At 26.6% G+C, this 13001-nt stretch overlaps 1 protein-coding gene across 4 annotated transcripts in view; it reads left to right on the top strand.

The window, feature by feature from the left end:
- LOC114127893 (octopamine receptor beta-2R-like) overlaps positions 1–12553 on the top strand; it is a 165179-nt gene extending 152626 nt beyond the window's left edge. For all 4 annotated transcript variants that reach the window (XM_050198885.1, XM_050198884.1, XM_050198883.1 and 1 more), the window contains one exon: positions 11872–12553. In XM_050198885.1, the coding sequence (XP_050054842.1) occupies positions 11872–12193 (322 nt within the window). In that variant the 3' untranslated portion in view covers positions 12194–12553. The remainder of the gene's footprint in view (positions 1–11871) is intronic.
- Positions 12554–13001: the final 448 nt, after the last annotated feature.

Below are 13001 nucleotides of genomic sequence, written 5' to 3'. Positions count from 1 at the left end.
TTATCAGAACTTTAAATTAAATTACACTACATTTTAAAATAAATAGTTTGAACGATTTTATCAATCTAGTTTTATATATCTTACTTTTTTTTTAAAAAATATTATCAGTTATAAAATATTTAATTTGTTATTTTAAATATCCTTTAAAACATCGTCCACTAATATATTTATATTTTTATTTGAAATTCAATGTTTCAATACATAATAATGTGATGTCACAAAATATAAAAATATTATTTTCTGAAAGTATATTATTTTTCATAATTAATTTTGTTGTACTAGCAATACGTTTTTTATCACGATAATTAGTTGTGTAACTATCACACGAATTAATTTCTCAGTTTAATTATCACATGGTATTAATTAATGGAATTACATGCACTGATTTTTACATTTTAATTCACCCTAAAATATCTATTACCTACAAAAATATTAATCTCATAAAAAGATTGACATATGCTATTATCGTTGAAAATAAGATTTTTAAAACGTTTAATTATAAAATGACCACTATTTATACCAACAATTACGGTATCAAAAGTATAATATCAATTCAATAAAACAGTTTTCCACGTACACTAACCGCTAAGTCAGTTGTCTGTATAAGAATATCCAATTATTTCTTTCTTTCTACTATGATTATGATGACATTTTTTTTTTATCCAAGTATGTATCAAAGCTATTGTAACTACTATAAAAGTAATTATTTCGAATTCGCAACAATATAATATTATAGATATTATACCAAAGAGATTAGAATAATAAACCAAAATAACGTTTAATAAAAGACTAACTTCATGAAATAATAGATATCAGACATATTATCGGAAGAATTTGATTTTGAACTTCAATCACTGGTATTCAGACAATATATATTATATAGAACATGTTTTCGATAGAGAATCATACTGGTGATCTCATATTTCAAATGAGCGTACACATTTTTAGCAGATACCACCATTCTCTGTTGATATTTAAATTAATGTTTAATTATTTTCCGAAAATATTATATATTTTCTTCCTGTTCAATTACACCACTCAATTAAATTGAAGGTTCTTAATTGAGAGAGGCGAAATTTTTTCTTAATTTGTATTTATTTTGAAGAATTTCCTTCGAATGAAAACAAGAAATAAATAAACAAAACTCAATTAAAAATTAACCACGTTGTGAACAGTTTTCTTTTATTGAATACAAAAAATAAAAAAACTAAATATGTATTTTTTTTTTTTTCATTAATTAATATTTTGATTAAACGTAATTATTTCTGTTTATATGCAAATGTATTTTTTGTTCAAAGGTTAGTCCATTTCTCGAGTGAATTTTTTGTCTATATAATATAACTAAAATTAAATTATGAATATTCTGTAACGAATTTTTTTTCATTTATTCAGATTTTTGCGAAGATGTAATCTTGGTAAAAAACGTATATAATCTATTAAATACACACTTTAAAATATAAATTATTATTTTATTTAAGTTTATTTTTCATTTGTTCTTATAATAAACAGCCAAATATTTAAGAAAATAAGATTAAACTAAATTTTAACGAATATCATAATATTATCTCATATTCCACACCTGTCTTGTACAACACCACCGTATCTTATTAAATTTATTTTATTATTCTTTTATGTAAAAATTTAAGCTTTTTAATATTTATTAAATCTTATTTTTCTCTTTGACATAGTTCTAAAGGGCTATAGGTATTAACATTCTTATTTTTACTATTAGTTTAAAATTGAATTGATGATAGGTACTCGTATACATCATAATATTACGATATAATGTAATTTATAAAAAAAACATTAAAACTAGAACCTTATAAAAATGTATTTTATATTACTGATTTAAAAAGCATATAAGAACTCAAAATATAATTTTTATTGTTATTTTTTTTTTTAATTTTAATTTTAATATATTTTTCTGAAATCAAATCAATATTGTTGTTCTACAGAAATTAAAGATTTGTGAGGGAGATGAAATTTATAACTCAATATACTTATATTGGTATAAATTATTTTTAAATAGTTTTGTCAATAATTGGATTTTTAAATTACGACGTTCATGATGTTTTGGTACAATATTTTTATATTGTTCTATACTTTGTATCTATGCATTAAACGTAGGTTTTCATTTTATCAGAAAAAATAAATTTAATGATAATGATAAACACCTATTATAATGAAATATTACTACTGTTTAGAACAAAAATTTGAATTATCAAATGAAATCGGCTATATTATGATAGCAAAAACTTAACCTATAGTTTTATTAAAGAGTAAAATAATTATTTGTTCATAGGTATAATTTATTTTATGACTATCCAATTATCCAGAATGTTTGTTTAAAACTATTTATAGCATATCAGTTTATTTTTTTAATACATGTTAATATGTAAAAAGCTAAAAATAAATAGGTAATGTTTTTGAATAATTAATTCAATATGAACTTTAAAGCTTTCAAAGATATTTTGTTATTTACATTTACATTTTTTTTTTTTTTGTTATGATTTTAAACTAGATTTAAATTTAATTAATTGCAGAATTTCTTCCTCAGTCAACCATAATAAATCACCTTTTTCATAATCTTCCTATTCATGTATACAATTTAATACCAAAAAACGTCTTGTTGGATTGTTATGAAAAATTCTAGATAACAGTCTGAAAAAAAGAGTGAATACACTTTCAGTACACCTATAAATATTGCTATCATTTATATATATTATATATATTTATCATATATCATACATTTAAAAAATCTATTTCAATTAATTTCTAACAACCCTACAAAAATATTTAAATAAAGAACTGGAGTCGTGATATATGTATCACATTATTATTTAGATTAAAACCTCAGGACTATTTTCAGTGGGTGACTTCAACATATCGAAATTCCGTTATGCTCTATAGTTGTATATTAATTTCGCTTAGTATGGCTAATTTATAAAGATTTTATTAATGAAATAAATAATTAAAAAATATATACTCTCCAAAAATTATAATACGCTAGTCATTGAATTTTAAAATTATGCTTATGTTACATAAATATTATTATAGTTTCTTTTTAAGATTTACAGTTTTAAGGTAGTTTAAATTTAAACACCATTGCTCCATCAGTTTAAATAATATGTTACATCCTGTATATGTTACAATATATCAACATTTTAAATAAATACCTACATTTTCCTTTGTTAGATTTTTACCATGACTTAAACGTAATTTTGGGGTTTTTTTTTAACAAAATAGTCTCACTGTCATTACATATAATAAAGTTAATGTGCAAACAATAATTTTACAAATGTCAAGGGAAGCACACAATTACATAAACATTTTATCATGCAGACTGAACGACTAAACTAAGTTCATCCGTATAATAATATATTTACATTGACTTTAACGTTTAATTAGTTGCAGAATATTCCGTAGAGGTAAATATAAATGAGAATCTATTCTTATCATGCTTATTGTATTATGTATTCTTTTATTGTATTTATATTTTATAATCAATACATTTTTTTTAAGTATGATGATTATGCATTTTTACAAATACATACCAATAAGTTCAAAAAAATACATACATTTTTTCTTGGATATGTGTTTTTAAAAATCCCAATGAACGTAGTTATTAATAACAAAAATTAAGCTAACCAGAATAAGGAATTACATTTTTCTTATTATAACATGCAAATATGTTATTTTTCAAGAAAAATTAATGACATGTTCTCTAAGTATCTAAATGATTTTAATTATTCTTCTCCTTATTATTATTAGTATTTTCTTTTTATTATTATTACTATTATTATTATTATTGGAACATCTAAAACAGTTGTTCTACAAAAGAAATGTCAAGGGTTTCGCTTGAATTGGTCTGTCAAATGTAACAAAAGCGAGACCTTTTCCACTCATTGTTATACAACAGTTCAAGAAATTCTCAAACGTTATTTTTAAAATATTTAAATTTATCTATGGATCCCAAGACTCAATATACAGGTAAACTTAATTATCTAAAGCTTCCAATGATTACTATTATATTTTATATAGCATTCGAAAACCGAAATTTTGTTATTTTTACTTCAATTTATTTTTTTTCATTTCATTGAATTCTCGATAAATATTAATCTTAGTTTTTTCATAAATCAATATGATTTAAATTTGTTGAAAAAATGTCACACTACTAAATAGTATATCTTTAAAAATATTTTGCGATGTAAACATAGTAGGTATTTAAACGATCACTGAAAAATAAAACAAAACCGATTTATGCGTTATAAATTCATAAATAAAATAAACTTTAGATATTATTATTCATTATAAGTATTTTTGTGATAAAATTTGATTTTAATAACTGAAAGCATATACAAACTAAATGAGCTTTAAATATTACTATACTTTTCACGTTTTAATTTATTATTATTATTATTATTATTATTATTATTATTATTATTTTTTTTTTTTGTATGATTTATCAACTAACTAATATTTAAATATAAAACTTGGGATGTTACTTTAGATTAAATAGAAATTATTTTATTTTTAATCACCCTAAAAATATGACTTGACAAAATAATTAATACCATAAGTTTAGTAAACAACTGTTTAGCTTTTTTTCTTTTAAGTTTTTGCTTAAATGTTTATCTTTTTTATTTGATATATTTTTTTCAAACTTTTCTGAAATGATATAAATCATAACTATAACTCATAATATAATATTAAACAGTATATAAATAATTATTTATTTCTCTAATTATTTACTTACTATAACATTTAATATAGTGAAATATGGTTTTTGCAACAAATTAAATAATACAGATTATGCAAGTACATTAAATAATAAGAATACATATAGGTACATTGAGTACTTGATTCGAAACTGAACGTTAATTTTGAATACATTTGAGATAATAGTTTAAGTTTGCACATCTGTTAATACAACGATAACACATTTGTAGCATGCACAAAACTATGGCCTACCAAAACCATAGAATTTATATGTGGCCTAAGTCTAATTTTCAAGTTGAAACAAAATATAATATTAATTAATTCCAAAGTATTTACATTTAAATTTTTAAATTTATTTAATTATGAGAAAAACAATGTATGTATTAGTTTTATACTATGGGATTTTTTTGTGTGCATGTTTTATCAATATAGGTACTTCAACCTATATGTTATTCATAGATATTTTAAATTTTTCTAATATTATTTTAGTTCATTTTAAATTTATGTAAGATAAAAATGTGTTTGTTTATGAATACAAAACTGTCAACATTTAAAAAAAAAGTTTATAAGGGTAAAATTTTAACTTGAAAATATATATATTTTTTTTATTGTAGTTAAAATTACACCTATTTATTATATATTATATATTATATACTTATAAATACGATTTTTCAAATGTTTTTCGTTTTAAGTGGACAATAATTAGTTATTAGTTATTACTATTGATTAAATAACTGTGCCTATTTGACTTATTTTTAACAAAAGCAATTTAAGAAATTATTGTAATGTAATAAAATCCATGGATAAAACAGCTATAAATACTGACATAAAAAAAATAGTAAGACAGATATTTGAAACACATATTAAATAATATAGTTAGTGTATAATTCAAACTTAAAATTATTAAAATTATCATGTGAAAAAAAATAAGTGCCAATTACAAAAAAAGAACAGAGCAACATGAATAAAATCGTAGGTTTAAAATTTATTTTACATTCGGCTTTTTTTAGAAAACATAATTAATATCGTGATGTGATATTCACTATATTTTTGTTTATAAATTATAGAACTGTCAAAAAAGATTCTACTGAATGAATTTTACTTTTTAAACTTTTACTACAAGATAAAATCATATATTTTAAGATAAATTAATTTATATTATTCACATAGTAAACGACCAAATTATATATATATAAAAAAAAAGTATAACACGTGATGAAGTCATCATAGTTAGTAAACGTAGCCGTTTGATGTTGTTTTAATTTTAGCAGTTAGGAGAACTTTATACTGATGTATAGGTATACCGTATATTGTATACATTCTTCTACTAAGTCGTGTTCTATAGATAAAACCTTATTTAATAATATTCTACCATATCATAGGTCTTTAGTTTAAGTTTTAATACAATCATCTAATGGGAAACACTTGAACAGTGTTTTCGTTTTCAATATTTTAAGTCGGACGTAAATTATTAAATACAAACGAACTCTAATTTCTTTAAAACGAGTAATATTTCATGAATTTTTGAAATTCGCGTCAAAAGCTATATACATTGAATAAAATGAAAGACGTGCGTGGGTTGAGTTTTCTTCTTTCAATTATTGGTAATAGCTGACTCCCGATTTTTCTCTTATCTTATGTTTATAATATATCGAAATCTCTGCCGCACGGTCATTTTTCTTCTATCCACATTAGTTATGTTGAAGCCATATTACCACAAACCGAGACATTTTGTCTTTTAGCATCGTCATTTTAACAAATAATACTATCAATAATTATTGCTATACGATTTGCTACGCTTTACCATTTAACACGCACATGTGACGGGCAAACTACTACATTTTTTTTTTTTTTAATGATATACCTATCGGTAAATATCGTGCATCCATTTCAGGTTTAATTAGTCGTCGTTTATCGTCGTTGATATATTATCGTTAAATTAATCGATAAAATAATGGTTATTTTAATAGTCCAAACTGATTTTTATACGCACACGTGTATTCTAACCCCTACAGCGCGATTACTTCATCGACAATAATCGTTTTCCAATCGACCGACACGGTGGGCATCACACGTATACGCGTTTCAAGAGTAAATATAAATACTGCAATTATATTAAATTATTATTATAATACCAAACGATATGAAAAAAAAAAAAAACATCATTAAATTATTATTTTGTCGCGCTTGTGTTAGGGCCACCGCTGTTCGCCTGTCGGTCGGTGGGTGGCTATAATATAACATGCGCTCGTTGGCCTGCGTCCATTTCAATTACGTAGGCGGGATAAGCGGCAAAGAGGATCGAAGGACCGTTACGGGGGGGGGGGGGGCAAAAAATACTCTGACACGCACTCTAAGAAATAATCGGCTCTCCGTTTTAATTGTTGGCGGCGACCCACACGCCCCTTATGCGCGCCAGAAATGCACATATCGGTAATCGTAACCCACGGATTATCATAACCCACAAAACATCATTAGCGGTCGTCGTTTTATTCTAATTAAAACTAATTTCGTCGTTATGTGTAATATTACAATGATGATGATTATAATAATATTATAATATTGTTTAGCTGGCCCAATGATGTATTATAATACAGTAAAACTATATAATTATTCTATTAGTATGTTGTTCGACACATTTTACATTTTATGGACTTAATATCCATGCGTAATCCGTTTTCACGATTAGAAATTTTCAGGTTGATCGGTAATAGGCCACGTTTTATCTACCGGCTCTGTACACACAATTTGTTCACATTTTGTTACTTTGATATTAGGTCATGAATATGCAAGGTATAACGAACAGGAACACAATATGAATTGAATATATAACATTTATTAATTTTAGTGCCTCAATTATCATTTTTTTTTTTTTTTTTTAATACATATACAGTATACACTGTAAAACTAGTCACAAAAAATAGTAAAATAATTATTAATTTATTTTTAATTAAATAATCCGATACAGATTTTACAAATTCAAAACTGTTTTTTCCCCTTCTTCATATTTTTTAATTGCATTGAAAATATAATTCTTTCTAATTAAAGTTTGTTTCCAGCAAGTTTTTTATGATCCTAAACGACTTTAAAATAATGGCCCAATTACCTGATATAAATGTAAAATTTTAGTGATACAATTACTTCCATATACCTTTTTTTAAAAAAAAAAGTTCATTGTAGCCCAATTCCTGGGTACCCATTATGTAATATGGGTATAGCAGGTATGTTTTATGCGAAAAAAATAACAAGTTACTATAATAAGTGCACGCTTTGTGAGCCTATTATAAGTTACCGCACACTTTGGTTGGTATGAACAAAAAATTTAAAAGTTAGTTATCGACTTGACGTCATGATGTAATTGTAATTTAGTACTATTATAGTACTATGTATGAGTACCGACATAATATTATACATAGCTTATAACTTATAAGACTTTTAGGTTACACGAGTACTATTTTATAGGGATTTTAATGGAGCAAAATAAGTATTTTGCTTTTAAAAATTACCTGTCAAAATACGAGTATTCAAAGATAAACAACTCTTGCCTCATAAAAATTAAATTTTAAATAACTTGCAGTTTTAATATAAACTTAAATATTTAATTTATTATTATGAATTAAATCGTACATAAACAAGATGGACGTATACTTCATTTAATCGTGATTCTCGCTTGTGGTGGATTTTAGTTCAAACAGTGTAGTTTTGTACCAAAAGAGAGATTATTTCAACATTTTGGATTAGAGACCATTGCATGCACATGCGGTATTTAGTTGCTATTATAATAATTATATGTATACATGATCAGTGGATTCAATTATAGTAACTCGATAATAAATCGTTTGCATACATCAATAGGAAACATGTGTCCGATTGATCTGACATTGCCCGACGCGCTTTAAATTCAAATTAAACTATCATATCATATTAATATAAATCACATTTAACCATAAAATAAGATAGCATAGCGCTTATAATTACCTGGAAGCAAAAAACGTAGATTTTTGAAGACAATATAAAAGCACACGTTCAGTGTAGTTATGTTATCATATCAATATAATATGTCGTCGAAAATAATTATTTATGTGACCTTAAAACTATACAAATAAAAAAAAATCAGGCCAGTGCACCGGCGTGTAATGTGGATCTAACCGATTAGACTTGATAATACTTTGGAGTAAGATTCAAAAGGATGGATTTAGATTTTATAGATATCCTCAATAAAGGTTGAACACGAGAAAAAAGATAATACACTTAAGTGTCTTGTTTTTATGACCGCTGAGAATTTTTTTTTGGTTTTTCACCACATTAATACACATAAAAATAAACTATTATGTTATTAGTTGCTGTTATTTGTTTAGCAATACTCACGACGTCGTGTACTCGTTTTTAAGACGTCATAAAAACTAACAGTCTATTAAATACGACGATTTCCATAATTGATATTATCATTTCCAGTGCACACATATTATTGTTATTTGTTATATTGCTGATGTTATAATATACGTAGTTCGGTGCAGTTTAATCGTATGCGTCGTGTAATCGCCACTCATGTTAATTAATGAGAACGTCCGTCATTTGCGTGGTTCAACTTTAACTGCGTATAGCGACTCTGTCAGTGGGGTCGTTGATTTAGTTGAAATTAACCCAAACGTACTTACTCGTCAGCTTTCTGCACACGCGTGGTCTTGTGTGTGCGCGTAACCGTAACAATGAAAATTAACAACATTATTGTAGCACGTTGCCGCCCATCTAGTACAAATTAAGCGCATCATATTATTTTGCGGGGGGTCGGTGGTTGATGAAAGTACATAATGTTATTGTACTATATAACACTGCACCCCAGGTACTTTCTCGAAATAATTTGTAAACATAAACGACGACTACGGTTAAACTACATACATTATTACTATAGTATTTATTTTTATTTTTATTATAAGCCCGCAGCTTGCTGTCTTGAGTTTTTTTCATAATAAACGTTTGCCGTACACCCGAGATAGTTAAATCATAAAAATAGGTATTATTATTATTTTTTTTTTTTTTAATTTTATGTTTAATACCAATAAAATGTTTTAAAGATTCCTCAGGAAATATTTACAAAACCTCGTAATTATTATTAGTCAAGTTTTTTTTTTTTTTTAAGTAACCTTTTTTTATAACTTGCATATCGTGTCCATGGAGAATCACGTAAAGTTATACCATAACTTATAAACATAAATTTGCCGATTAAAACGTCATCCACTTAAAATGTTATGCACTATCAATAAATATAATAATACTTAAAAGTTTGTGATATTATTTTCTCTCAAAATACCGTGGTTAAAATAAAATGCAAATATCGGTGACGCAATGTTTATCTGATTCATATTCCTACAGATTTGTTTTTTTTTTCCAATTATATTATATCAAATCTTGTGTAGTAATAATAAATATTAACATACATGCATGTTTGTATAAAGTGAAATGCATCTGATTATTAATGTATTTTTTCTTTTCGTTATTATTGTTAGAAATTGTAATTTTTATAATTTAAAGATAATTAATAAAATCATTAAAATATTTATATAAAAACTTATCTTAATAAATTATTTTAAAAATTATTAAAATTAAACTACACTTTAATTATACGTATGTAGGCAATATTTAATAAATTAGACGGTTGAGACAAAATATAATGTTTATAAAATCAATATTGTTCATTATTACTGCTGGTATTTTACTTTAATTTAAATTTAATAATCGATTTTTGTTAGTAAACTGTAAATAATAGTGTGCAAACATAAACTTAAGATAAACTATCAACGTCCGTTCGATATATATATCTATTAAATCTCCTAAACATTTATTCATGGATAAGTATAAAATGGTAGCGTGAACTAAATGTATTCTATAAAAGATAGTGTTCTCATTCCGACTACTAGTCGTACGTCTACGTTCCTTTAATTGGGTTTCTCTTTCTTCGCACATAAAAATAGGTGTAACTAAACACACGGCTGGCCTCATAAGTTGTATAAAATGGCTACCTATTCTAATTTATTTTTTAAATGAATAGCATCTTCAAGCGCGGTCATAAATGTTTCTTGTTCGTTCGCATCTCTGTAGGTATACCTACATTGTGCTGCACACAACAATAATAATAACTATTTACGTCTCGTTCCGCTTTTTTTATTTAGGCACCTAACGACGTTCTTGAAATTTCAAGTGTCAGCAAGGGATAATGTGATTTTGGAGTACCTATAAAAGTTTATTTTGTGCGAATGGAAAATGTAAACGGTCGATTTAACAGATCCCGGTAAAACTGAATTCTTTTACTGGTGATGATTTCATTCTCCACTGTTGTATTATACTAAACATCTAAGGAGTGGAATGTGTCACGTTTTTATTATTATAATATACCCTGATCAGCCTGATCGCTGATTTGATTAAATTAATTTTAATGATTTCTGTCACGAACATTTTACCTTTTTATATGAAATTAAATAAATTACGTTTACCACATTTTTGCTTGAAAATTAAATAGAACATACTTTTCTTCATCATAAAAAATATATTTTCCTCTAACAATACAAATTATTAGACTGATTTTTAAAGTAATACTCAGCTAATGAGTAATCAACGACAGATATGGCACATAAATATCGACTATAAATTGAGCTAGTGATTATTGAAAATGATTAGTAAGTTTTAAGAGGTAAATATTTGTCTTATTTGCATTTGATTGAGTTAGATGGCGATAAATAATGTGTAAATACAAATAATTTATAAAATAGCGTGGTGAATTTAATCGATTCAAAACAAACTTAAGGCCCTGTAGAGTGCAATTGAAACAAATTTCATCAGTATTTGACTAAAACAATAACTAAAAAATGTCTTAAAAAGGATAACCAATAATAATTATCTTTGCATGTAGTTTACGATGTGAGATAGGTATTAGGTTAAGCACCCATCCTTGATCATTTAAAAACCTATTCTACTTTATATGATTATACCAAATCACAAAGTCTATCAAATGAAATGATTCCTTATTAATACAATATTAGTTTTTTATTTGTTTATGAACCTATTTTATAGTTTTTATATAAGTTATATTAAAGGTGCTACTATACCGCAGTATGATAAAACAAAATAAAATAATAAATAAATATGTGTTTGCAGGTACGTTATCACGACGTTATGCGGCGAGGCATGCAACATATCGTCGTCTGTGGTTGCCGTGCTCTTCTGGATCGGTTACTTCAACTCGACGCTGAACCCACTCATCTATGCATACTTCAACCGAGACTTCCGGGAAGCGTTCAAGAACACACTGCAATGTGCGTTCTGCAACCTGTGCCGGAGCCCACCGTCCGACTTGGAGGCACTCGATGCACGGAGGCCGTCTCTCCGGTACGATGACCGGACGCGAAGCGTGTACTCTGAAACGTACCTGAACCACTGCGATAGACGCCGGTCCAGTCAATTTGGCAGCAGCTTATGATCCACTGCGCAGCCAAGACCCCGGCATCGAATTTAGAGCTTTTTCCGCACACCCCTAGCCGAAACCTGCACCGACATCCACCCCCCCCCCTTTTGAAAAAACCCACTATCTGCTGAAAAACAACAAAAAAGGATAAACCGAAAATCAGTACTATTAGTGTTATAACGAAACCCGTTACATTATCGTATGATAATATGATAGATGGCGTACTTATTTGATTTGACGATAATGAAAAAAAAATATGAGGGACGATTTTCGTATAGTGGACTTGACGAATGCTCGGAAAAATACAAGGAATTACTTTTGTTTTTTCTTATGTCTTAAATCATATTAATAGTAATTTACATTTTTATAATAATATGACCGTCTGCAGTATTCATTCTTAAAAACAAATTCCTTGTTTTTTCGAAGGTAATTATATGTTTACCCGGTTCGTGATAAAATAAACATTGCCTAAGCATTATCGGCACCCGTGCGATATAGGTACAGACATTTACTCACGTTTATAGACAAGCTCCTCCTCCTTTGCAGCTACCTCACGACAGAGTGCTTTAATAATAATTGATGTTCGCTAGACTGTATATCGTCGTCGTCATTATACGATTTTACTCGGTTAAAATCGGTTTTCGTCTGGTTGTTCGGTGGCGATCTGTCATTACTGCAATCACCACCCGTCGCGCGAATTCGCCACAACGACTCAAACGATATCATATTATTATTATTATTATTATTTATAACGTAACGATATAATAATGATACTGTGCGACATTTCTGGTGTTGCTGGCATTTTTAATTTAGGTGAATAAGC

Source organism: Aphis gossypii, chromosome 1 (genome assembly GCF_020184175.1).
Source record: "Aphis gossypii isolate Hap1 chromosome 1, ASM2018417v2, whole genome shotgun sequence".
NCBI lineage: Eukaryota > Metazoa > Arthropoda > Insecta > Hemiptera > Aphididae > Aphis > Aphis gossypii.
Note: the sequence above shows the minus strand (reverse complement) of the source record. Positions and strands in the feature narration are given on the sequence as shown.